The sequence below is a fragment of the Elephantulus edwardii genome, unplaced genomic scaffold (genome assembly GCF_000299155.1).
Source record: "Elephantulus edwardii isolate Elephantulus edwardi_28Jun2011 unplaced genomic scaffold, EleEdw1.0 scaffold00027, whole genome shotgun sequence".
NCBI lineage: Eukaryota > Metazoa > Chordata > Mammalia > Macroscelidea > Macroscelididae > Elephantulus > Elephantulus edwardii.
The window spans coordinates 1,967,256-1,994,586 of NW_006399777.1; the positions used below are offsets into that span (position 1 = coordinate 1,967,256).

Below are 27,331 nucleotides of genomic sequence, written 5' to 3' on the forward strand. Positions count from 1 at the left end.
ATGGCAGAGGCTGGCACGGCTGAAGGACATGGCAGCGTTCCAGTGAGCACGTGACCTGGAGAACACGGGCTCCCTGCCCAAGGCCAGGCCGCCAGGGCCTCCCCTTGGACTTCACCTTGGACCGAGAGCCAGAACAGGGACTGTTCTGGAAGGAATCTCCGTCTCTCCTCTTAGCTTTGTGTTCATCCATTGTTCTTTGCTCGGCAAACCCAGCCACACCTGGACGTGTGATGTCCTGGACAGGGTGCTGGCTTTGTGTACAGTCCCCTGCAAAGTGCTGTATGTAAGGCTACGTGAGAGCCATCTGTCAGGCGGAGAAGTCTGGACACCACACTTGTGCCAGGAGTGAACTCTGCTTGGAGGGCCCACAGGGCAGAGCCTGTCAGGGGCTCGGGGCACGGTGTTTAAACCTCGCTTTTCCTTCTGTTTGCCGTCACATCACGGCAACACTCGCTTTAGTTTTCTATGTTGTGCCTTATCTCTTAGCTTGGCTCTTCATCTGCTCTGTCAGAAGGAAAGCAAAGTGCCTCTGAGGCAGAATCTCGGGGTGCTGCTCAGCCGTGTGGGCCCTGATTGGTGTGTGGCCTCTGGGAGAGACAGTTTCGTGCCCTCGAGTTTAAACAGTTAAACTTCGTTCCAAATCGCCTCTTTTCCTTGGAGTTGACCTGTGATTTATTATCTAATAATGACATGGGTTTTTTATGTTTAATGTGACACCTTTCAGACACATAATGAATGAGGTTTACTGTACACTCTCTGTACCAAGCCTCTAGCTTCTGAAGTACATTGCAGATACCAGGAAGCCCACATGCATCCATCCCTCGGTGCAGCTCCCTCCCCGGCCCACAGAGCTGTGCGCTGTCCTAAATGTGGTCTTCACACATTATTAGCTGATCTTGAGATGGACATTTCAGTTGTTTGTGGCATTTCAGTCTTCTATCTCCTTATACATAAATGTGAACATTTCCAGGAACTAAATTTGTGTCTATATGTTGAAGAGTCTTGACAATCCTATGGGCCACCAAGAGAACACAGTCCAGTCCTGCAGAGAGAGGAACCAGGCTCCTCTTTGGAGGCAAGGATCTGGAAGCTCCGTCTCTCGTTCTTTGGGCATGGTACCAGGAAGGACCAGTCCTTGGAGAAGGACATCATGCACAGAAGAGGAAGACTCCAGATGAAATGGATTGACACAGTAACTGGGGTGATGGGAGTAGGTATGTCAGAGACTGAGATTGGCTCAGGATAGGGCAGGGCTCAGATCTGTTATTCATAGGATTGCTAGAAATTCTCATCTCAACAGCACCTAACAAAACTGTGTGTAAAGGCTGCATTTTTAATATGATATCAAACAAACAAACAAACCAAGAGAACTGACGAGCTAGATCAGGAGGCTGAAGGCCCCAGAGACACAGTGGCTCAAACCTGTTGGCTCTGATGCCCTAGAATTGTGGTGTCTCTCCATCAGGACCACCCAGAAAGGCAAACAACTCGCCTTTCCCATTATGTCACCTGTCTCCTTGTCCGACAGTTACCGTGTGTGAACCACAGGTCTGTCAGAGTGTTTCCTGTTGTAGAAAGAGCAGAAAATGGCATAAACCAGCAGACTGAGTCATCCTTGGAGCAGAGGCAGCAGCAGTTGAGCTCAGTGGAACTGAGGAATCTCGAGAATGGGAGTTGGAGGAAAGGTGGGGTGGATTGAGTCCTTAAGGCTCTTCTGGACGCTTGCTCATGGAAGCAGAGTTTTCTAGTAATTCTGTCGCTGCTCCCGGCCACAGTGCACTAGGGCTCTGGAATTTCCCTGCCCAGGGCTGCATGGTCTTGGTTTCAGCCTTACACGGAAAATGAAGCTTTCCTTCCCGCGCTGGCTTTCCGGGCCCAGGTTCTGCTCTTCCCAGGGTCTTTTCTGTGCTTTTCAGGAGGACGTCACTGTGCTAGGGGCCAACGGGGGACGTTGAGGTACAGAGAAGGCTGAAGGAAAGTGAGTTTCCCCATTTGTTTTCTCCAGGGAGGTGTCTGGCTTCCTTCACATCTCTCTCCTGGGAATGAACCACTTGTTTTACCAGCAGCTGGCAGTGGGACAGTAGTCCGGTTGTGGAAATGGCTGGAAAGAAATTGGAACTGGGGCCCAGCCTCAGGTGTGACTAAGACGTCTGAACAGCAGGTGCGAGTCTTACTCCCCCCTCTGAGCGCCGACTGGCCATGCGTCACCTTCTGCGTGAAAGCATCCAGTATGAGGTGCCAGTGACAATCAGAGACAGACACTCCGCCCTGTAGTCTGAGACTTTGGTACTGCCCTTAAAACCCTACCACCTTCATAGCCCACCCCGTCTGTAAGGACAAATGCTCAAACGTGTGAGTGCTCAGTCCCTCTATGTGTGTTAGTTTCTTTCCGTTTGAGCTGTGTGGGAGGAAAGGACATTGGAGTTTGTAGTCTTGTGCCAACCAGCAAAAACCAGTATTTCACACACACAAAAAACCCAACAGCCCTCATAAAAACAGCCCAACCCAACAACCCCTCAAGGTTTTTGTGTTACTGACAGCGGATGTGTATATATAGTTGTTGTTGTTGTGTGCTGTGGAGTTGGAACTGACTCATGGCTGACCCTCCAGCCAGTTTTCAAAGGCTCTGAAGGGACGTGGGAGGAGATGAGCCACCTTTCCCCCACAGAGCAGTCAGTGGATTTGAACCCTCTGGATGTGGGTGGTCAGAGAGCTTGAGAGGAGAGGGAAGAAGGAGAAGGAGGAGGAGGAGGAGGAGAGCACCATGATAGATGGAGAAGAAGTTGTTAACAATTTCAGCTTGCTTGGTTCAACAATCAGCACCCTTGCCACCAGCAATTAGGAAATAAAAAGACAAATTGCATTAGGAAAATCTGCTTTCAGGGACCTCTCCAGAGTGAAGAGCAAGGATGTCATTCTAGAGACTAAGGCACACCCAATCCAGACCACAGTCTCCACAGTTACTTGCTGGGCATTAGAGAGCTGGTCATGACCAAGAATGACAGAAGAATTATTGATGCCTTTGATTTGTGGTGCCAGAGAGGAATGTTGAAGATACTATGGACTGCCAGGAGAACTAACAAGTCTGTCCTAGAGAGGGTGAAACCAAGCTTCTCCTTGGAGGCAAGGATTTTAAGACTCTGTCTCACATACTTTGGGTTTGTTGCCAGGAGGGACTAGTCCTTGGAGAAGGACGTCATGCTCAGAAAAGTGGAGGGACAGTGGAGAAGAGGAAGACCCTCTAGGAGATGGATTGACACCGTGAATGGGGGAAGGGGGTAGGTGTGTCAGAGATGGTGAGACTGGCTCAGGATAGAGTAGGATTTACAGCTGCTGCCCACAGGGGCGCTGGGAGTTGTAGTTGACGTGTTGGCACAAAGCAACAATAATGGGTTAGAAATCGGGGCATTTTCTCTTTGTCATATCAATCTCATTAGATTTGCCATGTAACCATGTAGACATGATTGCTTAAACCAAGCTTTTATTTAAGTATTGTTTCTGTGTGTTGGTCACTTGCCCTGGACTTGGCGGGGCCGTTCTGCTAGTTTCCGCTGGACTCAGAATCTGGCAGTGGTCAGCTGCCTCTGGTGGGTGACCCCGTGGCACCTGGGAGCTGTGTCACTAACGCTGGGTGGTTGTAGGGATGACAGAGATCAGCCTCGCTGTGCGAAGGTGAATGCCACGTTTAGTCCTGTCCCGTCGTCCAGTGGTCACAGAGCTGAGCTCAGACCCAGGACGCATGGTGATCAGAGGGACCTTTTTATAATCACTTTACCAAGGTATCTGAACATTCAAGAACCACCTAGAGCCTTGTTAATTTTCTTCCAGTGATTCGTAATGCCACTCCAGACATATATCAAGTTCTCTCACACATGGGGTTCCTTTCTGGAATCTTCTTTCTCTACCCCTGTCCCAATACCACACTACCTTAATTTATGTTTATTTAGAATAAGTTGTGGCTTCAGTAGGAGAAATCCATTGACTTTATTGTGTTCATAGTCAAGTGCCGTTTTCATTTACTATGCCTGTTGCTTGGGTCTTTGACTACACATTGAGAGAGGTTTATTGCTTCATTAGTTTTTTCAAGGAACCAGTTTGGGAACTAGGACTTCTTGGGGAAATGGCTGCTCCCAAGACTGGGCCAGAAAATACACAAGAGAAGCTTGGAACATCTTGTAACATCAGATAGGGAGGCTGTGAAAACTGCTAAGTTATGCCAAAAAGAACAAAGAGACAGCTTGAGGAGGCTACCGCTGGCCAAGTCAGGGACAGGGTGACCTTCAGTAATAAGAATAATTGCAGTACAACCACTCTGGAAGGCAGGTTGGCGTTTTCTCAAAAAGCTGGACATAAAAATGCCATTACGACCCAGCTATTCCACTACTTGGAATATACCCTGAGAAAACGAGAACTGAGGCACAAATGGAGATGTGTACACCAATGTTCATAGCAGCATTAGTCACCATTGCAAGAACATGGAAACAGCCCAAATGTCCAACCACAAATGAATGGAAAAGAAATTCTGATACATTTACACAATGGAATACTATGCAGCACACAGGAGCAATGATTTTGTAAATTATTACCTAACTTGGGAGGGACTGGAGAGCACTATGCTGAGTGAAATAACTCAGTCCCACAAGGATAAATATTTTATAAAACCATTATGGTAGAATGAGTATAAGGATCCAAGAGGGGTGGGGGAGGGTGGATGCAGAGAGGGATAAAGATGTGCGGGGGGAGGGGAGATTAATCATGGAGTTGTACAGTTTGATGGATGTGGGGGTGAGGGAAACGGAAAGAATCTGTTCTTGAAAACAATATATTTTAATTTTGTAAATAAGCTAGTAGAAAATTTTAAAAAGGGCAATTTTATGTTTAAAAAAAAGAATAATTGCAGTGCCTAGAGACCCAGCAAATACATAAATTCATGAGTTTATAAGGTTATTTTAAAAATATTTGTCACCTTCAGAGAACAATAAAGGATTGATTCATTGTCTTGAAAACTGAATTTTAAAAGGCGGAAGAAAGAATTGAGCATTTGATTCCCTAGGTGTAGAGGAAGGGGATTGTCCATTTGTAAAAACACCTCAGTTAAAAAGAATTGAAGTGACATATTTGGAATACCAGAGTCTCAGTTGTGTAGTGCTGCTGTAACAGGGAGACATTTGTTGTCTCCCTGTGGAGGAGGCTGGGAATCCAGTCTCGGGCGGCTGGTTCCAGGGGCAGGCGGTCTGTCTGAGGGTGCTGGAGGAAGGTCCAGGGTTCCTTCAGCATCTGCAGGCCTGGTGTCCTGGGACGCACTGTGTGTCCTGCCTTTTCCCTGTGTCAGGGACTTCCCGCAGAGCCCTGAGCCCTGGAGGACACATTCCTCCCCTGGAGGGTCTTTCTCAGTGGGTCTCGGGTCCTCTGCTCTCCGCTCACTTTCCCTCCTCTTTTATCTGACCTGACCCAAGCCAGGGTCTTGCTTCCTCTGCATTTGAGAGTTGGACAGTGGATAGGGATGGCCAACTGAGAAGCGATGCCTTTGAATTGAGGTGCTGGGGAAGAGTACTGAATAAATATCCCGTGGACTGGCAAAGGAACAAACAAGGCTGTCCTGGAGGAAGTTCAACGGCACCTCACAGCAGCAAGCAGTGATTGAATAAAGGCACTAAGCTCCATGTGTGGTCCTGAGGTCACCGATGAATACAGCAATGTGGCTCCGGGTGAATGCGTACTCCACCACCCACAGTCTTGACAAAGCAATGAGCCAAAATCTGATCCCATTTCTGGATCCAGCTGGAATTTTCCAGAAAGACCAAGGACAGAGGTGAAGGTTGGATTGCACCAGGTCTGTCTAATCAGCAGAACTCATCCTGCTGCAAACTGTAGGTCACATGGCCAGGATGTTTCAATGATAAGTTTTAAGGAAATAAAAGAGGAATCTGTTGACCAGAAGAGACTTGACATGAGTGTTCAAAAAGGGAATGAAGGGGGACATCACAGGGATAGCAGAGGTGAGGGGTAGAGGGGGTGCAGGGGTGGGAAGGGGTCAGTGGGGGCTTGAAAAGACAGGCTGATGACAGGCAGAGAACAGTGGTAATTATGTGCACCTCATCTAGGCCAAAGCTTCACAGCTACTTACTATGCATCAGAGAGCTGGACAGTGACCAGGGATGATAGAGAACGGATGCCTTTGAGCTGTGGTGCTGGACAAGAGTGTTGAATATACCATGGACTGCTGGGAGAACAAACAGGTTCGCCCTGGAGAAGGTTAAACAGGGCTGCTCCTTGGAGGCAAAGATTCTGAAGCTGCGTCAGACATACTTCTGAAATGTTGCAAGGAAGGACCAGTCTTGAGGGATGTCACGCTTGGGAGGGTGGAGGGACAGCGCAGGAGAGGAAGACCCTTGATGAGATGGATTGATTCAGTGACTGGGGTAATCAGGATGGCTGTGTCAGAGACAATAAAATTGGCACAGGACAGAGCAGGGTTTAGGGCTATTGTACTTAGGGTTGCTATGAGTCACCAACGACTTGATGGCACAGAACAACAGTGTATATGAACAGTGGTATAAAACACAAAGTACGTGGGTAAAACCCAATGTATACAAATGATTATATGCAAACCAATAAAAGGATTTGTTTTTTTAAAAAAACCATATGTATTCAAAATTTATAAGGGGCAAGAATAAGCCTTAATGTCAAGAGATGCACACTGGCATCAGGATGGTAGGTAGTTATTTGCTTGAAGGCATTAGATTTCACCATAAACACAAAGTCAATAAATACAAACCCAGAACACAGAGTGAAATTTTATTTTCAGGTAATAGGAAGTCATTCTTTCAGTATGTATTTTTCCAGCGTGTTTGTTAATCTGCAGTTCAGGTTTATCTGCCCCTTTTCCATTTTGTCTGGCAAACACGGTAGTTTGGTTTCTCCGTCTCCATCGCCCTGTGCCTCATGTTGTTTGAGATCCTCTCCAGATTTGCCGTTGTGACATTGTGTTTGCTTATTCCCAGAACAGCCACCACACACATCCCCAGGTTTACCAATGTTGGCAAGGAGAAAAGGGTTGCCCATTTTCAATACCAGTGGAATTTGATGGAAAGAGATAGGCAGATTAAATCACTACTATGCATCAAAGGGTTTAGAGAACATTGACTGAAAAAGCATTTTTCCTGTTGGTGAAACAACACTACCACTGCTACAGCAGCCTGTGTTACTATTTTTATGTAATGCTTACTAAAAGAAAATGACAAGGAAAATAAAATTCCTTCCTATTTATTTTTTTAAGATTTTTTATTTTGTATTAGGTTGCATGTAAAACTTGTATACATTGTGTCTCACACTATCCTTCATTGTGTTTCATACAGTCATTCCCATTCATTGTGTTTTGTAAAATTAATCACCATTGGACTGTGGCTCCCATTGATCCCTGCTAGATCTTTCTCGTTTCCTTTTCTTCCCACCCTTCCACCCACCAGGTTGTGCCACCCTGTGATTTCCCCTCTGCCTACCCTCGCTCCTCTGACCCCACCCCTTCCTGCCTTGGACCCACATACACGTTTTTCTAGTTATCCCATGTTTACAATAATGGTCTGATGCAGTATTTGTCCTTATGAGACTGAGTTAGTTCACTCAGAACAATGCTCTCCAGTCTCTACCAAGTTACATAGTAATTTTCTAAATCTTTGCTCCTGAGTGCTGCCTAGTATTCTATTGTGTGAATGTACCACAATTAATCATTTCATTCGATTGTATTTGGATATCTAAGCTGTTTCCATATTCTTGAAATGGTGAATAATGCTGCAGTGCGCATTGGTGTATAAATCTCCGTTTGTGCCTCAATTCTCATTTTCTTGAGGTATATTCCAAGTAGTGGAATAGCTGGGTCATATGGAAGTTCTATGTTCAGCTTTTTGAGGAAGCGCCAAACTGCATTCCAGAGTGGTTGTACCGTTTTACAGTCCCACCAACAGTGTATGCGAGTTCCTGTCTCTCCCAATTCACTCCCAACATTTTTACTTTCTGTCCTGTTAAACTTTGCTACTGCTACTGTGGTGAGATGGTATCTCATTGTGGTTTAGATTTGCTTCCCTCTTATTGCCCGTGATTTTGACCATTTCTTCATGTCTGTTGGCCACCTGAATGTCTTCCTCTGTGAAAAGTCTTTCCATGTCTTTTTGGCCATTTTGTAATTGGGTTGTCAGGCTTTTTCTTGTGGAGGCCTCGTAGTGTTGTGTAAACTTTTGTTTTGAAACTCTTGTCAGATAGTATTGCCAAATGTTTTTCCTTGTCAGTAGATTTTCATTTCACCTTGTTGGAAAGTTTTTGATGCTCACAGGGATTCAATCTTAAGAAGCGTGCATCTGTCGGTTTTACCTTTTCCTGGTCATGCCGCTCTGGCTGTATTTGGCAGCCTCTTAATACCATCTTTGTCAGTTCTTTTGCTGATGTTTTTCCATTCCCCTCTTGGTTGAGAGAAGTTTGTCTTCTGCTTATTTTCAAGAAGGGCTGATGGGAAGAATATTACTTGTGCATTTGTATTTGCCAAACTGGAGTCTGTTCCTTTGAAGCTTTGGCCACAGTTTGGCCCAGGATGACATTCTTGGTTCACATTTTATTTCCCAGTGTAAAGGCTCTTACTCACGTGGGCATTACTGCGGTGAAGTCTGACCACAGACTGATGGGGGTTTTGATGGGGCTTCTTTCCTTTCTTCCCCTCTTATAAATAACTTGATCTTTTTATTTGATTTCTCAAATGCTTCACTTTTAAAGATTATGAACTTCTCTGTTGTGTTGTTGTTCAGTGCCGTTAAGTCGAGTATGACTCACAGCGTCCCTTTGAACAACAGATCTGAACACTGTCCTTCCCTGTGCCATCCTCACACTTCCTGACACATTAGAGCCCGTTTGTGGCAGTGACTGTCCCCCTGGCCGAGGGTCTTCCTCTCCTTTGCCGACCCTCCACCCTTCCCAACATCGTGTCCCTCTCCAAGGAACAGCCCCTCCCAGCATCATGCCCCAAGTATGTGAGGTGAAGCCTCATCATCTTTGCCTCCAAAGAGCGCTCTAGCTGCACCCTCTCCAAGACTTTATTTGTCCGTAGGGTGTTCAGTGCTTTTCTCCAACACCACAGATCAAAGGCACCAGTTCTTTTGTCATCCCTATTCACTGTCCAGCTCTCAGATGCATGGCAGGTGATGGCAAAGACCGTTGCCTGAATCAGACGCCCCCTAGTCCTCACACTGACATATTATTCCTCAATAATTGGTAGAGGTTGCTAACTTTAGACTTTCCCAGTGATCCCTGAGTGCAGTGTGTCTCCTGACTCCCTGACTCCTGGTGCCAGGGGTTCATTGTGGATCCAGTCAAGAGGAAGTTGTTGACAGTTTCAGTCTCTTTTCTCTCCGTCATGATGTTGCATATCAGTCCAGTGGTAAGAATCTGTTTTCTTGATAGTGAGACGCAATCCATACTGAAGACTGCATTCCTTGTTCCTCTGCAACAAATGCTTCTAACCTTCCTCACTTTTAGCGAGTAAGGTTGTGTCATCTGCATAACACACGTTACTGATGAGTCTACCTCCAATCCTGATGTCACATTTCTCCTACTAGAGTCCAGCCTCTTGAATAATTTTCCCAGCATACAGATTAAAGAGGTACGGAGAGAGAATACAACGCTGATGCATGCCCTTCCTAATTCTAAACCCTGCCTTGTTCTCATGCTCTGTTCACACAACAGCCTCCTGATCCAGGTACAGTTTTCACGTGAGCACAATCAAGTGCTCTGGGACTCCCATTCTTCTCAATTTGTTATGATCCATTCAATCAAATAAATGCCTTTTCATAGTCAATAAAGCACAAATAGACATTCTTCTGGTTTTCGTTACGTTCAGCCAGGATCCATCTGACATCAGCTGTGAAATCCCTGGTGCCACCGCCTCTTCTAAATCCTGTTTGAATTTCTAACAGTTCCCTGTAGAGTTCTAGCTATTTTTGCATGATATTCAGCAGTAAGTATTTTCCTTGCATGTGACATTAATCATATTGCTCGATAGTTTCCACATCCAGTTGGATCACCTTTTTGGGAAATGGGAACAAATATGGACCTCGTCCAATCCGTTATTCAGACAGCTCTCATCCAGATTTTCTGGCATAGACTGGTGAACGCATCCAAGGCTGCATCTGTTAATTGAAACAAGTCAGTTGACATCCCATTGATTTTGGTACAGTGAATCTATCTTCTTTTGATACTTTCTAGATAATTCACTTTATTGGCTATAGCATCTTTCAATATTGCAGCTCGAGGTTTTAATTTGTTTTTCAGATCTCTCAGCTTGAGAAATGCAGAGTGAGTTCTTCCCTTTTTATTCCCCAAATCCAGCTCTCTGCACATTCCATGATAATATTTTTCTTTGTCCTCTCGAGCTGCCCTTTGAAATCTTCTGTTCAACTTTGACATTTCCCCCTTGCTTTGTCTTCTCAATGCTCCAGCACAATTTTTAGAGTCTCTTCTGACATACATTTTGGTTTTTTTCTTTCTTTCTCCTCTGTCTTTGTAATGAGCTTTTGTTCCTGCATGGATGATGTCCCTAATATTATACCACTGTTTATCCCATCTTTAATCGTTGGTGTTCAATGCCTCAAACCTATTCCCAAGATGATCTTGAAATTCAGATAGAATAGATTCAAGATAATATTTTAGTTCTTGTGGACTTATTTTCATTTTCTTTGGCCTCAGTTTGAACTTGCACAAGAATAATTGATGGTCTGATCTACCCCGGCCTAGTTTTGACTACTGATATTGAACTTCTGCAACAGTTTCTTCCACATAGGTGGTTGCTTTGATTCCTATCAGGTGACACCCTTGTGTAAAGTCATCATTTGTGTCTTTTTAAAAAGGTAATTGCAGTGAATAAGTCATTGAAAATACAAAATTTGATCATTCTATTTCTGCCTCATTTCCATCACAAAGCCCATACTTTCCAACTCCTAGTCCTTCTTTACTCTTTCCAGCTTTTGCATTCCCGTTACCAGTTATCACTAATGCATCTTGCTTGCATGTTCGGTCAGTTTTGAACTGTAGAATAAATTCAAACACACAGAGAAAGCTGAAACTTAGCTCTAGTGGCCTAGTGGTAAGAGCGAAATGGAAATCCCAAAGGCACATGGTTCAAATCCACCAGCTGCTCCATGGGAGAAGGACGGGCAGTGTCCTCCAATGAGATTAACTGCCTCCGAGAAACTCGCTGGAGGATCAGCTGTGGGTCGGCTCTGACTAGATGGCTCACAACAGCAACTGGACTGACAGAGGGTGGCAGGACCCCCGAGAATATGGCCCTTGATACCCCCAAACCTGGCCAGGAGCCCGCCTGCAGGAGCCACCTTTCTTTAAGCCAAGCAGTGAACAGGCCATGCTGTGAGCAGAAACGGCTTCCAAACGGCTTCTTGGAACAGTCGGTCCTGTCACATCAGAAGGGCAGAGAGTGTCCAAACACAGAGTGCAGAAGGGTCCAGGAAGGACGGACCCATGAAATGAGGAGCCAGGGCAGAAGCGGTGTGAGTGTGGTTACGTGGAGGGGGTGGCAGCTGATGTCACAGGACAGAAGTGGGTGAACTGAAGACAAATTTACTCCACATGCTTTCACTGAAAGAGTTCAAAGAAATAGAACTATCTTGTTAGACAGTACGTCCATCCTGAGCTATGTCTTTGAATTGTGGTGTTGGAAAGAGGACTGAATACACCTTGGGCCAAGCGCTCCAGGGCTCAGTGGGTAAGGAGTTGGGCTGCCAAACGGAGCACCCCCTGTGAGTCTGTCTGCTCTTATCCAGGAGGATGGGCTTCTCCCCTTGTGCGATTTACAGCCTCTGGAAGCCCTCTGGAGGGTCAGCTCAACGGCACATAACAGCAGACTGAAGATAAAACCAGGTCTGTCCTGAAGGAAGTACAACCACAGGACTCTCCAGAGGCAGGCGTGGTGGTCTCGCTTCCTCTGGATGTATTCTTGAGAAGAACCACCAGCCCTCAGAGAGGGACACCGTGCTGGGGAAGGAAGAGGGTCAGCGGAAGAGAGGATGACTCTTAGTGAGAGGATCCGGCTCAGTGACTGCACGCATGGGCTCCAGTGTGTCAGAGACGGTGAGGACGGTGCAGGACAGACAGGCTTCCGATCCCTTGTTCACAGGGTCGCTGTGAGTCACAGCACCTACCAGCAACACCACCACCACAGACGCATTTCTGGGTGAAAGGTTACCTGGAAGCTGGGCAGCATTCTGAGCAGATGCACCCCTTGGGAAACAGCCCAATGATGCAGCCAATCAGAAGAGAGCACGACCACTGGCCACTTTCTGCTTAACGCCTGCTGTGACACAACCCACCCAAAGGGTCCTGGGCAGCTCCATACAGGGGAATGGACAGGGACCTCCCAATAATGCCCTCTACAGGGAGCTGGCCACCGAATAGAGAGAGCTGACCACTGAATAGATCGACTTACATCCCTCCCTCCTGCTCATAAACCCTTTGTTGTAATTTTCCCATCCCCGCTGCCTCCCTCCGGCCTGGGTGTTCGGAACCCGCCTGAGAGCGATAATAAATTGTTTTACTTCATCTGGTTCTCTGCCTCTTTTGCCTTTTTACCTCACATTGGGAAAGGTAGAGGATTGGAGAAAGAGAAGATGACCCCCAGTGAAGTGGATTAACACTGTGACTGCAGCAGTGGGCTCTGGTGTGTCAGAGATGCTGAGGACGGCACAGGACAGGACGGGGGTTCAGGTCTTTTGTTCACAGGGTCTCTGTGAGTCACGGTCAACAGACATAGGGTAAACAAACATGTCCTCCTAGCACTGAAGCATTTTAAGTTTGCCCTTACAGAGTAGAAGGTTTTAAAAACCTATTTCTAAGAATAAGGGAGCTCTGTGTAGAAGGTTTTAAAAACCTATTTCTAAGAATAAGGGAGCTCTGGTGGCTTGGTGGTAAGGTGTTGTGCTCACAACCCAGAGGTACATGGTTTGAATCCACCAGCTGCACCTTCAGAGAAAGAACAATCTCCTCCTGTGTGATGTACATCCTCTGAAAACACGTTGGAGGGTAAGCTATGGGTTGGTTCCAACTTGATGGCACAAAACGACAACCTTTCTAAGAATAGTTGTGTGTGTGCAGCCCTGATTTGTTGTATAAGTAACCCTGAAATTCACTCCAGGGCCAGAGACATGTGGGCTGTCTGCCGGCCTCTCATTGCGTCTCTGCTGCGTGAACTCACCCTCCTGTGTGGGTACATGAGGACCCCCCATCAGCCTCCCTCTGTGTCTGCAGAGTGAACTCACCACACTCCTGTGTGGATATTTGGATTGCTTTCAGCGGAGGGTTTCCCCCATTTGTGTTTGCCTCTCTGTGTCTTTTTCTAAGGAGTTGGTTTCTAACATGCCCTGCCCTGTTGTGCCCTCATTAACATAACAATGGAAACCTTATTCCTAATCTGCATTACACCCACAGATCTGGGGGTTAGGATTCAACATGCCTTTTGGAGGGTGCAAGGCCATCAGAAACAAACGTGTTTTGTGGGTTTTCCTGTTTGATTCAGTATTAACCGCCTCTGTTGTGTAACATTGCCACACACCCAGCAGCCGATAACACCATGTGTCTCTTATCTAACTGCTTTTGTGGGGTAAGGGGCAGGGCACAGCTTACAGCTCTCCCACAGTGTGTGGGCCAGGCCTGTGGGCTCAGAGGTCACCTCAAACTCAGCGGGGCGTTGTGGATTCCTTTCCTGGGCGCTGAAGAAGGGCCGCTGCTCTCTGCCAGCCAGCAGGACAGCCTCCCTGACCTCGGGCCCTGGAGGTGCCCTGAAGGGTGGAGCTGACCGAGGCAGCCTCGCCCAGGATGACCCTCCTCAGATGGCTCCCGTGACACCCCTTCCCCTGGATGCACTCTGTAGAGTAGGAGCGAGTTGAGACTTTCCACAGGTGCCAGGGACAGGTGGCCCCTGTGCTAAGAAGCTGCGCTCACTGTGATGCCAAAGGCATACAGTTCTAATCCACCAGGTGCTTTGCAGGAGAAACCTCGCTGAGATTCACAGGTTCTGGAAACCTGCTGGAAGGTCTCTGTGGGTCGGTTCTGACCCGATGCCACACAGCAGCCACCACCCAGGGGAAACAGTTGTACAGGGGGTCACCAGACACATGCCCACCACATATTGCTTCCTTTCTCTCACAGCAGCCTTCTGGGGGTGTGTGTCCTGAGGCCTGCTCACCGGTGCCTCTGGCAGTGACCCCTGAGTTTCCGCAGGCCTATTCCCCTCGCTCATTGCTCAGTCTCCACCCTGGACACCTCCACCAGCTGCGGCCGCGTCCCCCTCACCCCTCCTGCTTTACCTCCCTTTCTCTTTCCCCTCCGACTTCTTTGCAGGATTCTGCCAGACAGCATTTTATTATGTTTTTTAAACCCCTGTTCCAGGTTGTGTGTCTTGTTTTAAAGAACAGTTGCTCCAGGTGGATTCGTTGTGACGCCACATCTGGGCAGTGTTTCTGTCTGCTCAGTGAGGGACTGATCAGTGTCTGTCTGTTCTTTGAGGGTCTGCTGGAGGGGCCGGTCAGTGTTTTCTCTGTGAGGGGCTTCTGGAGGGGCTGGTCAGTGTTTTCTCTGTGAGGGGCTTCTGGAGGGGCTGGTCAGTGTCTTCTCTGTGAGGGTCTTCTGGAGGGGCTGGTCAGTGTTTTCTCTGTGAGGGGCTTCTGGCAGGACCTTCCTTTGCGGGTTCTTCCTTGTCACTTTTGCACAGACCATGTGCTTCTTGTTTAATCCGCACTGACTGGGTCTGCAGTTCCTGGACTGCTCATTTGCCAGCCGTGCGTGTGAAAGGGGATGGTCCTCTGGTTCCGTCTGACAGCCAGTTCTTGTCCTTGTCCCGCTCTCTGAAGTAGCCCCTCACCGGGGTCCAGTCCAGCCGGACAGGGCCGCGGTCTCGCATTTCCTCTCCTGTGTGCTGAATCCACGTCTGGGGTTTAACCAGATCCCTAACTCACCTGCTGAAAACGTGGGTGCTGATTCAGTGCGGGGCTGAAATACAGATTCTCAGCGAAAAGGAGCAGAAATGAGCCCTGCAGAGCCTGGGGCCGCCTTGGAAAACTTGTGGCTGTTGCAGTGATTATTTTTCTGAAGTTTACCCATATGGAAAATTCTCGTTATCCTTCAAATAGTATAGCTGTGTTTCTCCCTCTAACCTTGCTACTAAATGCATGACAGACCATCTTACTTATTCTCTGTCTGTCCCTCTTTTAGTTTTTTATTGTAGTGATCCTCTGCCATGTCTATTATCTAATTTTTTATTTTAATGTATTTATTTTTCATTTCAGTGAACATCTACATATTATCTAATTTTTAAAATTTCAGTCATCTCTGTGGTACATTCTAAGAAATTTTTTTTTTAACTTGAAATCCTGATGTCACAAAACAATCTCACCTTGGCCATCACGTTGCTTCTTTTTAAATGTATCCATTGAAATATCACTTTCATTATTTAATCTTCACTCACACAAGTTCTTCGGGGTACTTTTTCAGATCATTTGACTTTATTTGGCAATATCTTATTTCTTCTATTTGTTTTAGGGAGCCCTGGTGGCCTAGTGATTAGAAGCTGTAACGCAATCCCAGTGGTGCATGGTTTGAATCCACCATCTGCTCCGTGGGAGAAGGATGGGCAGTCTTCTCCCGTGTGATTTACAGTCTCTGAAATCTGCTGGAGGGTCGAGGGTCCACTGTCAGGTCTGACTCCACTCAAGGGCAAACAACAATAACAACTTACTTTAGATTCTACTAGGCCTCTTTAGGGAGCGCTGGTGGCCTAGTGGTTAAGAAGGTGCACTGCCAACCCAAAGGCAGGCTGTTTGAATCCACCAGCTGCTCTGTGGGAGAAATACTGATCATCTCCTTCCTTAAGATTTATAGCATCTGAAAACCCACTGGAGGGCCAGCTATGAGTAGACGGTGACTCATAGCACCTAACAGGATGGTTCTTTTAATTAGTAATATGCCACCTCAAGCTATTACAGGCTTACCAGTCCCCCCACCCCAGGCTGCTGATTCGGGGCTCCTGAGTGACCTGGGTTGGAGATGCGTTCAGAAAGGTGTGCCAGCGTGGTAACAAACTCTCAGGACCACGATGGTTAACTCTTCGGCCCAGGGCGTCCGGGTCATATGTGATGCGTGCGTTATAATCCAGAACCCAAGTAAGGAGAGGTGTTGACTCCTCTCCTCTGTGCGTGTGTAGTTGGCATTATGTGCCATTTAGTCGGTTACAGCTCTTAGCGTCTCGGAACAGCAGATCTGAACGTGCCCTGCACTACACCGTTTCCACATCCCTGCCATGCCCACTAAAGTCCCGTGTCAGCCTAGCCCGCTACGGCCCTTCCTCGCATGCTCTCCGCTCCGCCTTTCCCAGCACGATGTCTTTTTCCCCAAGGACTGTTCCCTCCTGACCACACGCCTACAGTGTGTGAGAACAGGTTTCCCCACCCAGGCCCCTAAGCAGCACCTTGGTTGCACTTAACTCCAAGACAAATTTATTCTTTTGGCATCCATGGGATATTCGGAGCTCTTCTCCAGCACCAAAGTCAAGAGCATCGATTCTTCTTTGGTATTTTTATTCATGATTCAACTTTCAGATGCATAGAAAGCAGCTGACAATATCTTGGTTCAAGTTAGACACACCTTAGTCATCAGACAATACTGCTCTTTAGGACTTTGGATGTGTATCTGTCTAACTAACTATTTACCTCTCTTTGTGTGTGTGTGTGTGTGTGTGTGTGTGTGTGTGTGTGTCTGTTGTTGTTATTTGCCATCAGTTGACTATAACTCATAGCAACCTTATGACAATAGCTCTGAACCCTGCCACTCTCACTGTCTTGGACACACCTGCCCTGCATGGATGGAGCATGAAGTTCTCTCTCCCCTGGAGCTGCTGGTGGATTTGAACTCTTGGCTGTTAAGCTAGCAACAGAGTGCTGAACGGAGGCACTACTGGGGCCTCTTGAGAGTCTAGTTTCCAGCTATTTCCATTTTTTTCTTTATCGTTTTCTTTGCAAACCAACATAACATTTAAGGAAGCATTTTAAAGCCCCACAAAACGACTCCACCTTCATCACTCATTCACATTCCTTACTTTTGTTGGCATGTGCGTGCTTTAATCAGGTAAGAAGATGAAAATAGGATGTGATCCTTGGAGAGGGGCGTCATGCTCGGGAGGGTGGAGGGACAGCACAGGAGGGGAAGACCCTCTATGAGGTGGATTGATTCAGTGACTGGGGTAATGGGGGTGGGTGTGTCAGAGACAGTGCGATTGGCACAGGACAGAGCAGGGTTTAGGGCTGTTGTACACAGGGTCGCTGTGAGTCGCAGGCGACTTGACGGCACATAATGACACCATCATTTGATTAACACTTCCTGAACACATTTTTGTAAGCAGTATCCAGTCTTCCACCTGGTTGACAAACACGAATTTTCGTATCTACCTTGTTCCCAGCTTTACATCTAAGGCTCATGGTTCACTTTTTACCAGCTTGCATTTACTAAAAGCTAAGTTCTCGACATGAGGTGCTTTTATTTCCAGTGTGTAGGGGTGTAGTCGTGTGAGATAACTTACCCAGGGTTACAGAACTAGGTTCCTACCTGGGCTGGCAGCCTGTGTGCCCCCGCTGGAAAGCTCACAGGCTGTATCCCCTCGGAACGCTGACCCCTCACAGATTTTTTTTTTTTTACTTTCTAAGACAAAGTCCAAGAAATTGACTGTGACTCATAATTGTCGATTGTCAAACTTCTTTTTACTGGTAAGACGCTGTTATTCACCATTTTACTGGTTCAGGAGACCTTATGTTTTTCCTTTTTTTATTTTGCGGGTTTGGATGGTTTCTGTCTTTATTTTGTGCTTTACTCCTAAGTTCTGATCTTCCAAAGTGTTTGTTTATGATTTCTTCTTATTAAAATCTGTTCTTGCTCGTCGCCTGTATACAAACATCTTGGTGTTTATAGTTTAGGTGTTAATTCTATCTGTTTCTTCTAATTTTTCAATGACTTGAAATTTTAGGAAGTTATGCAGTGTGTTATCTGACACCCAGCTTTATGCCAGATTTCCAAACTCCTCACTTGAGTTTTGTATCTTTAAAATACAACTTAAAATGTTTGACTACGTTTCCAGGCTGTTGATTTTTTATGTGACTTAGGGTGTGTCCATGTGTTTCTAGATTGTCACTCAGCTGCCTTCAGGTCCTCGTTCAGTCCTTTGTCAGTGTCGTAAGGGGATTAGCTCAAGAAGAGGGCGAGATTCTGGGAAAATGGATTTGGGCTCCTTTCTGCCCTGGTTGTCACCTGTCTGGCTTAGGCGCACCCTTTGTCCCAGAGGGCAGTTGGACACTCCTCTCTGCTTTGACTAGGGTGCCAAGGGTGTGACAGCGCCCGTCCCCACGCCCACACTCCTTCCTCACCCACAGCATCTCAGCACTCGGCGCTGCAGGACACACCTACGGGGGTCTCGTCTGAACCCAGGCCTTCCCCGTAGGAGAAATGCACACAGCATGTAACTCAAGCAGAAACTGTGCTTCCAGGAAGTGAGATACAGGCCCTGAGCTCAGGGGGTAGTGACCATCACTGTACATCGGCCAGGCCAGGCTGGAGACGATGGCTGTGGGGGTGCAGGCCCATAGAGACCACCATCGTCCTTGAGCCTGTGCTGTTCTCTGACCGCCGCAGGGTGCTGATAGTGACCCGTGTCCTCCCCGAGGCTGGGTCCAGAGCACCGTCCGCGGGAGTCAGTCCGATGGCCCCTGGCCCCATCTGCTCGCTCGTTGCTGCCCTCTCTGCCCTCCCAGTGTCCCTGCCCGGGTCTCTCTGGAAGAAGCGGCCTCCGAGGTGCTTTGCCGAGTCCTGCGTTTCCGTTAGCCTGTCTGGCTACTTTCTCATACGTGAACGGCATCCAGGCAGATCATGGCACAGAGGGTGTGTCGTGAAGACGTGCTGTCTTGGTTTGGGAAGCACGGTCCTTGACTCTGTTGCCCGTTTCATCCCTGCCATCTGAGTACCAGCGGGTGGGGGGGCTGTCGCGGCCTCAGCAGTCTCAGGGCCCCTGAAGCCTGGCCTCTGATGCACCAGGTACTCACACAGGGGCCACTCTGGCAGTTCAAACCCACCAGCTGCTCCTTGGAGACAGACGGGCAGGTCCTGCAGTGCTGGTCAGGGCCTGGGAGACCCACTGGGGGTCAGCTGTCATTAGTGGGTGGCCTGCGGAGCCTGGGGGTGGGGGGTGTGAGTTCTCTGTCCAGGAGGACTGTGGTCCGGCAGGGCCAGCCTGCGGGCAGCAGCGTCTGCTGGGCACCGTCTTCTCCAGGGGTGTTCGAAGAACCACCAGCACCTGAGAACATACTCTCAGCGCAGCTTCTCTGGGCCTTGGGCGTCCAGACGTCTGGACACAGGGTCTGGTGGTCTGCGGTGACGGTGACTGACACAGGGACCGGGGCCCCATGCAGCCTGCACACTACAGGCCACATGGGAGTGCTTCCCCCGAATGCCTGTGGGTTATTTGTCCTGCAGCCACGTAGAAGGCACCACTGGAGTCTTTGAAGGCTGGACTAGCGTTTCCTGCCCCAGGAACCAGCAGCCATGTTCCTGGACTGGTTCCCCCCACTCAGTGTTCCCGGGGGTTTTGCCCATCATACAGTGAATCCCACTGTCCCCTCCACAGCGTGTGTGAGCGTTAGGTCCCTTCGGGCCACCTGTGACTCACAGCGACCCTGTGAATGATGGACGTGGACCCTGTCCTGTCCTCACCGTCCATCACACCGGAGTCCATTGCTGCAACCACTGTGCCATTCCTCCTCACCTGTTGGGAACTTGGGATAAAACCCTAGAAGTGGCTTGAAAATGTAGATATGTTCTGAGCAAAATGCCGTGTGGCACTGAAATACAGGAGTGTCCCTCGAGGGGAGACCCTCAACTAGATGGGCAGAGGCGGTGTCTGTCACGGCGGGCTGGTGCAGCAGGACAGACTTCAGGATTCTTGTTCCTGGCGTTGCTGAGTCCTAGGTGACTCCTTGGCACCTCACAACCACAACAGAGCGCTTCGCCCTGCCAGGAGCCCCTGAGGGGAACTGTGCACCCCTCCTCGCACATCCTGTCACATCCAGGAAGGAGAGCGGCTGCAGCCAGCTTACAGCTTGGGGCTGGCGTGGTTTGCGGAAGCGTGGCGAGTGTGACACCATTTTCATAAAATGCAGAACTCATCAAATAAAAATCCTCCTGGTCTCTTTTACTGTAAAGGAGGTAAAGGAAGAGAGTGAGGAGTGAAGGGAAGAGGATGAGAGGGGGGCGTGTGCTCGAGAATCGCTCTTGTGTGGATTGGAAGAGCAAATGTCACTTGGGTTAGTGGCTTGTCCACAGGGGGGCAGTAGGGGTCCTGTCCAGTCCATCTGTCTGGGGCTTTCTGTCCACACCAAGTGAAATACAAAGACCGCCTTTCATCTGAATAACTCACACAAGGGCAGCTTTCACTGCATGGAGATTCTGGGGGGCAGTTTGCGCTGGAGATGGTTTACTGTTTGATGACAAGAATCCTCACCTGAACCCCGGAGGAGACTTGGCTTTGCTTTCTGTACCTCACCCTTCTTGTCTGTCCGTGCTGGCTGCTAACTGGGTCACGGCACTTTCTAGACCAAGACCAGGAGGAACGGCCTGGTGATCACCGTCTGAAAACCTGTGGTTGTTGACAGCTGCAGGTGTGGTCGTACGAGGTCTCTCCAAGTCTACTTCCTGAACCGCTTGCCTCTGGAAACTCTGTGAACTTTGACAAATGTCAAGTTACAGAAAGGCTTCAGGCCTTTTGTTTATAGGGTCACTATGAGTCGTGCTTGACTGAAGGCAATCAGCAACAACAACAAATTAAATTAAGCAGGAGTGGCATCCACTTCCTAAATCACATGACTCTGGAAACTCTATGAATGTTGATAAATGATAAATAGTTATAGAAAGGCTTCAGGCCTTTTTTTAATAGGGTTGGTATGAGTCCTGGTCGACTCCATGGCAATCAGCAACAAAAACAAATTAAAGTAGTCTAATCAGCAGTAGAATTTAAATCTTATCCCTGCTAGGTACAGAGGTACATGGCCATAGTAACATTTTTTTTCATAATTTAAAATGTGAAACCTCAGCTTTTTAGTTCTCCTCACCCAGTGCTGGTTTTTTCCCTTTCCCTTAACTCTTGATGCCATTGACTGTTTCCACACACAGGCCTTTTCCCTGGACCCCTTCAGCTGGGGCATCAGGAACCTTGTGGGTGGGGGATTTGGGCCAAGCTGTCCACTCCGAGACCACAGTGGAGGGGCCAGACGAGGAAGGACGGGCAGGAGGGATGGCAGGGCCAGGAAACATGGCAGTGAGGGACCAGAGACGCCCTGTGGGTTTTAGTGATGTAAAGTAGGCCGAGAGGGACATTATTTCACCTTGTTGTGTAAAAGAATTCAGACAAGGAAATCACGAGATTCCTGGGACCGGGTTAGACCACGTGGAGCCTCGTAGTATCTTCCTGGCTCTTTGTCAGCTGTCCACGGGTCTGAACCCCTCGCTGATTCCTGGGGAGTCACCAAGTCCCCTGCTTTGTCCCTTAGGACGTGGCCGGTCCTCTCCCGCTTTCCCGCTGCCTTCTCTTCTCATGGAACCGTTACTCTCTTTGACAGGCAAACAGTGGTGAGATCTTTTATCTGAAAAAGCAATGGGTCTATAAATAGAAATTTTAAATGTAGGCACCCACCTCTGAAATTACCATATTAAAACTACCTTCATAACAATCCTTGCCTTTTCTTGCTCTTCCAAAAACGCCTGTTGTAATAGTGTCAGTCGAAAGCAAACAGCTAGATCATAAGATGAGTCTTTGAGCAGAGTGGGGGGAAATTTCCTTGCACATCACAATACCTGGTGACTGACACGTCGCCACATTTCCCTGAAATGGATTTACAGAGTGGGGTTTACACTTTGATTTCTTTTCCTGGCCTAGAAAAGGCGTCATGGTCAGGGCCAGCGCCGGGAGAGCATTGGGAGATGTGAAGCTGGCTTCTGGGGACCATTAAAGGTCAGGGGTGCTCATTTAGAGATGACATGATCCTCCCCCACCCCGCCACCCCTCATTCCTTCTCTGTCTCCGATGATCCCTGCTGGCATGTTTTGAGAACTTTGGCTTTTACTGTACAGGACGTGGGGAGTGACCAGGAGATGGGCGGTGGAGGAACCCCCTCTTCTCACTCCTGCTTCAGCACAGGACACAGGAAGGAGGTTTGGAGGACATCATGTGGTCATCTCCCTGGGCTCACTGAGGAAGGAGGTTTGGAGGATGTTCCGTGGTCATCTCCCTGGACCCACTGAGGAAGGCGTGGGATCTAAGTCAGGTGAAGGATAAAATCCGTGGTCACTTCCATTTCCTGTGGAGCAGCTGGTGGATTTGAACTGCCTGCCTTTGGGTTGACCATGTGGTTCCTTACCATGGGGTCACAGAGCCCCGCCCAGCCTGACATTCTAGTTGTTGGCTTGTTTGTGGTCAGTCATAGTCACGTGTTGTCTGCTGTCCCTGTGTCAGGCTCTCCCTTAATCATGGACCTCAGGTCCTCCTCTCACCTGGCTGGTGCCCCCTCGGGGTGTGAGGAGGGCTGGACGAGGCAGAGCTGGGGACACATGGCTTGTCCGTCTGTGTCCTGGGACAGCCCTCCTGTGGGAGGACACATGGCTCTCGCCGCCTCCCCCGTCCCCCATGGACCCCAGGCCTGAGCAGTGCCAAAGACGCTCGACCACTGGGTCCTGGAGAAGCCCCCGCCCTCGGGCTCCGAGTTCTAGCCCCTCTCCTCTGCACATGGGTACATACAGTGGTCAGCCCCAAGGACCCTGGACCCAGGCTCGACCCTCTAAAGCCGCCCCCTGGCATTGGTGTCCTGGCCGAGGACCCACTCAGCTTCTCGTGAGGGGCATGTGTGCCACCAGCAAGAGTGAAAACCAGCATTTTTAATGTGACATCTCTTCCATCAGCACTGTTTGCAGAGGGCCGGGGGCTGCGTCTCCTGGGCTGTAATTACCTATTCTCCGCCGCCTCCCACCTGGTTGGCTCTGTGTGTGGTTGTTTGGGGCTGTCAAGTCCAGTCACAGCGGCCCTGTGAGTGACATGTGAACCCTGCCCTGCCCTGCGCCATCCTCACACGCTGCGGTCACCGACCAGCTCAGTCCATCTCGCTGAGGGTCTCCGTCTCTTCCTCTGACCTCCACCTTTTCCAGCGTCCTGCCTGTTGTTGTTGTGAGGTGTCGAGTGTGACTCGTGGTCACCCTGTCAACAGATCTGCGCTGTCCTGTCCTGTGTTATCCTCAACATTTCTGATATGTTCCAGCCCGTTGTCACAGCAGCCTGTCGGTCCACCTCGTCAAGGGTCGTCCCCTCTCTGTCCACCGCACCTTTCCCAGCTTGACTGCACGACCTTGACCACCAGCCCCTGTGCTCACACACCAGCGATTGGTGAGAACAGAGATTTGATCTCCTCAAGACAGACAGACACATGGTATCTCGCAGGCTCGTGTTCTCCTTGTGTGTGATTGTAAGTCCTCTGGGGTCACACTGTGTCCTGTGTCCCCAGCTCCAGCAGCAGCAGACAGCCCCTCCTGGGAAGTCGGGGTAGCGTGCCCAACAGCTGGCCTGCACCCCAACCCCGACCCTTTTCCACCAGGACCTAACTCCTGTACGCCCTCCTCAGGTCCCTGGGTGCTCGGTCCTCCAGAAACATGAATGTGACTGTGAAGATGAAGGTTCCCCAGGCAACCCTCCCCCCAAAACTCTCCCCCAAACAACCTCCCCCAGGCAACCTCCCCCAGGCAACCCTCCCCCAAACAACCCTCCCCCAAACATCCCTCCCCCAGACAACCCTCCCCCAAACATCCCCCAGGAAACCCTCCCCCAAACATCCCTCCCCAAACAACCCTCCTCCAGGATACCCTCCCCCAGGAAACCCTCCTCCAAACAACCCTCCCCCAGGCAACCTTCCCCCCAAAACCCCTCCCCCAAGCAAGCCCCTGGTAACCATGAAGGAACAAAGTGAGTGGAAAACACATTTTCAAGGCATTTTCAGTCATTTCATGCTTGTCCTCAGGCAAAATCCAGATAGAAGGTTTAGCAATGAAACCTTTGTTTTTCCTTGAAAACTCCTGACTGGCCCCTGAAGGGTCCCTTGTGCTCTGGACCGTGTAGTTCACAGTGTCCCCAGTGAATGGCATCCACCCCGGGCTGGGCGTTCGGTCAGGAACTCTCTCCCTGGGGAGGGAGGTGATAGCGATGGGGCCGCGCTGGCCGTGAGGAGGCCCTGCTCTGGTTCTCAGTGAGCCTTCTCCAGCCCGACCCTGAACTTGGCAAAAGCTCCAGGGACTTTGCTTCTAGAACTTGTGAAGAAAGATAAAGTCACAGCCTGCAGAGTCTGGATTTGAGAGAAGACAAGCGGAGACTGGGGCAGTGTGGGACGTCCTCTTCAAAGGACAGCATTCACCTGCCGGCCTCGTTCGCCTGGTGCTTACTCTCGACGCCCTGGCGGTTGGCCAGTCTGCCCCTCTTCACAGGGCAAAGGGCTGGCCCATGCTCACCGCCTTGGCCCGTCATGCTGGGGGCTCAGTGGGAGCCAGACTGTTCACGGAAGATCTGCCTGCCGATCCTGCACCACTGAGTAACGCACGTTAGCACACAGATTCCTCTTCCGGCCTGGAGAAGGGGGACACGGACGTTCCAGGGGAAGACTATTGTCCTGTCCTTCTAATAATCTCCAATGATCGGTACACAATGGTGACTCTACCTTCTAGAAATTACTCATTTACATTCCAGTAAACACCCTAGATTACGGTATAGAAAACGGCACTTTAATCTCTGCAAAAGGAGTTTGTTTTCAAAAGGATTGAAAAAGGACTAAGTCCAGGGCTCTGGGATGAGGCAACAAAGACAAGCAGATGGGTAACGTGAAAGGGCTTTTCTTGAGGTCAGGGAAGTAAATGCAGATTGTCCTGTGAGCGACACTTCTTTTCTGTGTCGTAGAGAAAGCTGTCGCTGTTGTTGTTAGGTGACAGTGGGTCAGCTCTGACCATAGTGACCCTACACATAACAGATGGACGCTGTGCATGGTCCTGCACCGGCCTCCCCACGTCTGTGCTCCGGCCGCTGTGTCCCCCCCGTCCTGTGCAGGGACCTCCTCTCTCCCTGCACGGCCTCCCCACGTCTGACTTGCTCCAGCCACTGTTGAAGCCACTGTGTCCCTTCACCCGTATAGGGGCTTCCTCTTTCTCGGACTGTCCACTTTACCAGTGTGACGTCTTCTTCCAGGGACTGGCTCCCTGACAACAGGCACAGAGGATGTCGATGATGTTTCCCATCCTTGCCTCTAATGAACACTGGCTGCATTTCTCCCAGAACAGATTGTGGTGGTTATTGCTGGCAAGTTCCCTACAACACATAGCGACTCTGAACAGTGGCTCTGAACCCCACCCTATCCTGAGCCATTCTCACCGTCTCTAACACACCTGACCCCTTTGCCACAGTCACTGAGTCAAGCCATCTCATCCAGGGTCCTTCTCTCCCGGGCTGACCCTCTCCCCTCCCAAGCATCACATCCCTCTCCAAGGACTTGTCCCTCCTGGCAACATGTCCAAACTGTGAGATGGAGCTTCAAAATCCTTGCCTCCAAGGAGCAGCCTGGTTTTATCCTGTCCAGGACAGACCTGTTTGTTCTCTTGGCAGTCCATGGTATGTTCAGTACCCTTCTCCAGCACCAAACTCAAAGGCATCGATTCTTCTTCTGTCATCCGTAGTCATTGTCCAGATCTTGGATGCACAGCAAACAAGTGAAAAGACCACGGCTTGGGTTGACATCATTGCTCTTTAACACTCTGGAGAGGTCCCTGACAGCAGATTTTCCTGATGTAATTTGTCTTTTTATTTCCTTTCAGCTGGTTCCAAGGGTGTTGATTGTTAATCTGAGCAAAATGAATTTGTTAACAACCTCAGTCTTTTCTCCATCTGTCATGATGCTGCCTCCTGGCCCAGTGGTGAGGATTCTTGTCTTCTTGATGTTGAGATGTCATTCCTCTTGAAGGCTGCAGTCCTTGACCTCCAGCAGCAAACGCCCGAGGTCCTCCTCACTCTCGGTGTGTGCCGTTGTGTCATCTGCACAGCGCAGGTGGTCAGTGCTGACATATTAGCAGAGGTCAGCCATTGCCCTGTCCTTAGATAAGAATGCCGTGCCAAGAAAAAGGAGCTGCAGCCTTTGTGAGCAGCGCAGAAATGCAGGGACACTTAATCCTGGGGGGCTGCTGGCCAGGCCAGGCGGCTGGATGCAGGGATCGCGGTGATGGGCGCGGATGCCGCTGGCTCACCGGTCGTGGGCTTGCGTAGGCTGTGGCAGAGTGAAGGGCAGACAGTCTCAGAATTACGTAAGACTCTTGGAGTGGCTGCTGATGCTGTCAACAGGTGTTCTGCCAGGAAGGCGAGCTGTGAGAGGCTCGCTCAGCCCTGGGACAGAAAATCACCGCCTGGTGGATCTGCTTGGAGCGTCTCAATGCACGCCTTTCACGCAGCGTGGCCTGCGCGGGCCGCATTTGGAGGAGAACACGCAGCCTTTCCTGAGGAGAAGGGGACGCTGTGAGCCGCCGTGATGTTGGGTCGTTGTTGGGATTAATAAATGAACGGCAGCCACAGAAAGAGAGTTCCTGGTGTGGTCTGCATGCAGCTCTGCCCCCCACCCCTCTCCACTGCAGGTCCCGTCCCCATCTGATAGGCTCTGCACTCAGCTATGTGTCCCCCTGTCCACCGCAGGTCCAGTCCCCATCTGACAGGACTCTGCACTCAGCTGCGTCCTCTTGCCCATCGCAGGTCCAGTCCCCATCTGATAGGAGTGCACTCAGCTGTGTCCCCCTGTCCACCGCAGGTCCACAGCCACATCATGCCTGGAGCCAGGGCTAACCTCGCTCTCTTCCTCTGCCACCTGGTCGCCGTGGGTGCCCAGGCCAGCCAGCGCCCGGTGGACCAGTGTGATGCAGACGACTGCTACGTGGCTGCTGTGTACGAGCACGCATCCGTCCTGAGCGCTGACCCTGGAGTCCTCGTCAGCCGACAGCAGGCCTTGGAGCTGATGAGCCAGAATCTGGACGTCTACGAGCAGCAAGTGACGGCCGCGGCACAGAAGGCAAGGACGGCCTCACCTGGGCCTGGCGACCGGCGGCCTGCACGCTAGCTCGGCTCGTGGTGACCGGCAGCCTGCACGCTAGCTCGGCACATGGCGACCGGGCAGCCTGCACGCTAGCTCGG

The 27,331-nt window shown here is 49.7% G+C and overlaps 2 protein-coding genes across 2 annotated transcripts in view; both read left to right on the forward strand.

Moving 5' to 3' along the window:
• LOC102872370 (basic proline-rich protein-like) lies at positions 1-26,856 on the forward strand. Its single transcript, XM_006883402.1, has 5 exons — positions 1-42; positions 18,533-18,608; positions 22,774-22,966; positions 23,748-24,085; positions 26,840-26,856. Exons 1-5 carry the CDS (start codon positions 1-3, stop codon positions 26,854-26,856), a joined length of 666 nt encoding a protein of 221 aa, XP_006883464.1.
• A 110-nt stretch (positions 26,857-26,966) lies between these two features.
• BTD (biotinidase) overlaps positions 26,967-27,331 on the forward strand; it is a 9,539-nt gene continuing 9,174 nt past the window's right edge. Inside the window, exon 1 of the mRNA XM_006883329.1 lies at positions 26,967-27,209. Within this exon, the coding sequence (XP_006883391.1) occupies positions 26,967-27,209 (243 nt within the window). The remainder of the gene's footprint in view (positions 27,210-27,331) is intronic.

Excerpts from the sequence above, each read along its gene's own strand:
- LOC102872370 (XM_006883402.1), top strand. The coding sequence starts at position 1 with ATGGCAGAGGCTGGCACGGCTGAAGGACATGGCAGCGTTCCA. Across the intron at positions 18,609-22,773 it reads ACAGGCCCTGAGCTCAGGGG|GCCTGAGCAGTGCCAAAGAC; the intron begins GTAGTGACCATC and ends CATGGACCCCAG. Across the intron at positions 22,967-23,747 it reads GAGGACCCACTCAGCTTCTC|GTCCCTGGGTGCTCGGTCCT; the intron begins GTGAGGGGCATG and ends CGCCCTCCTCAG.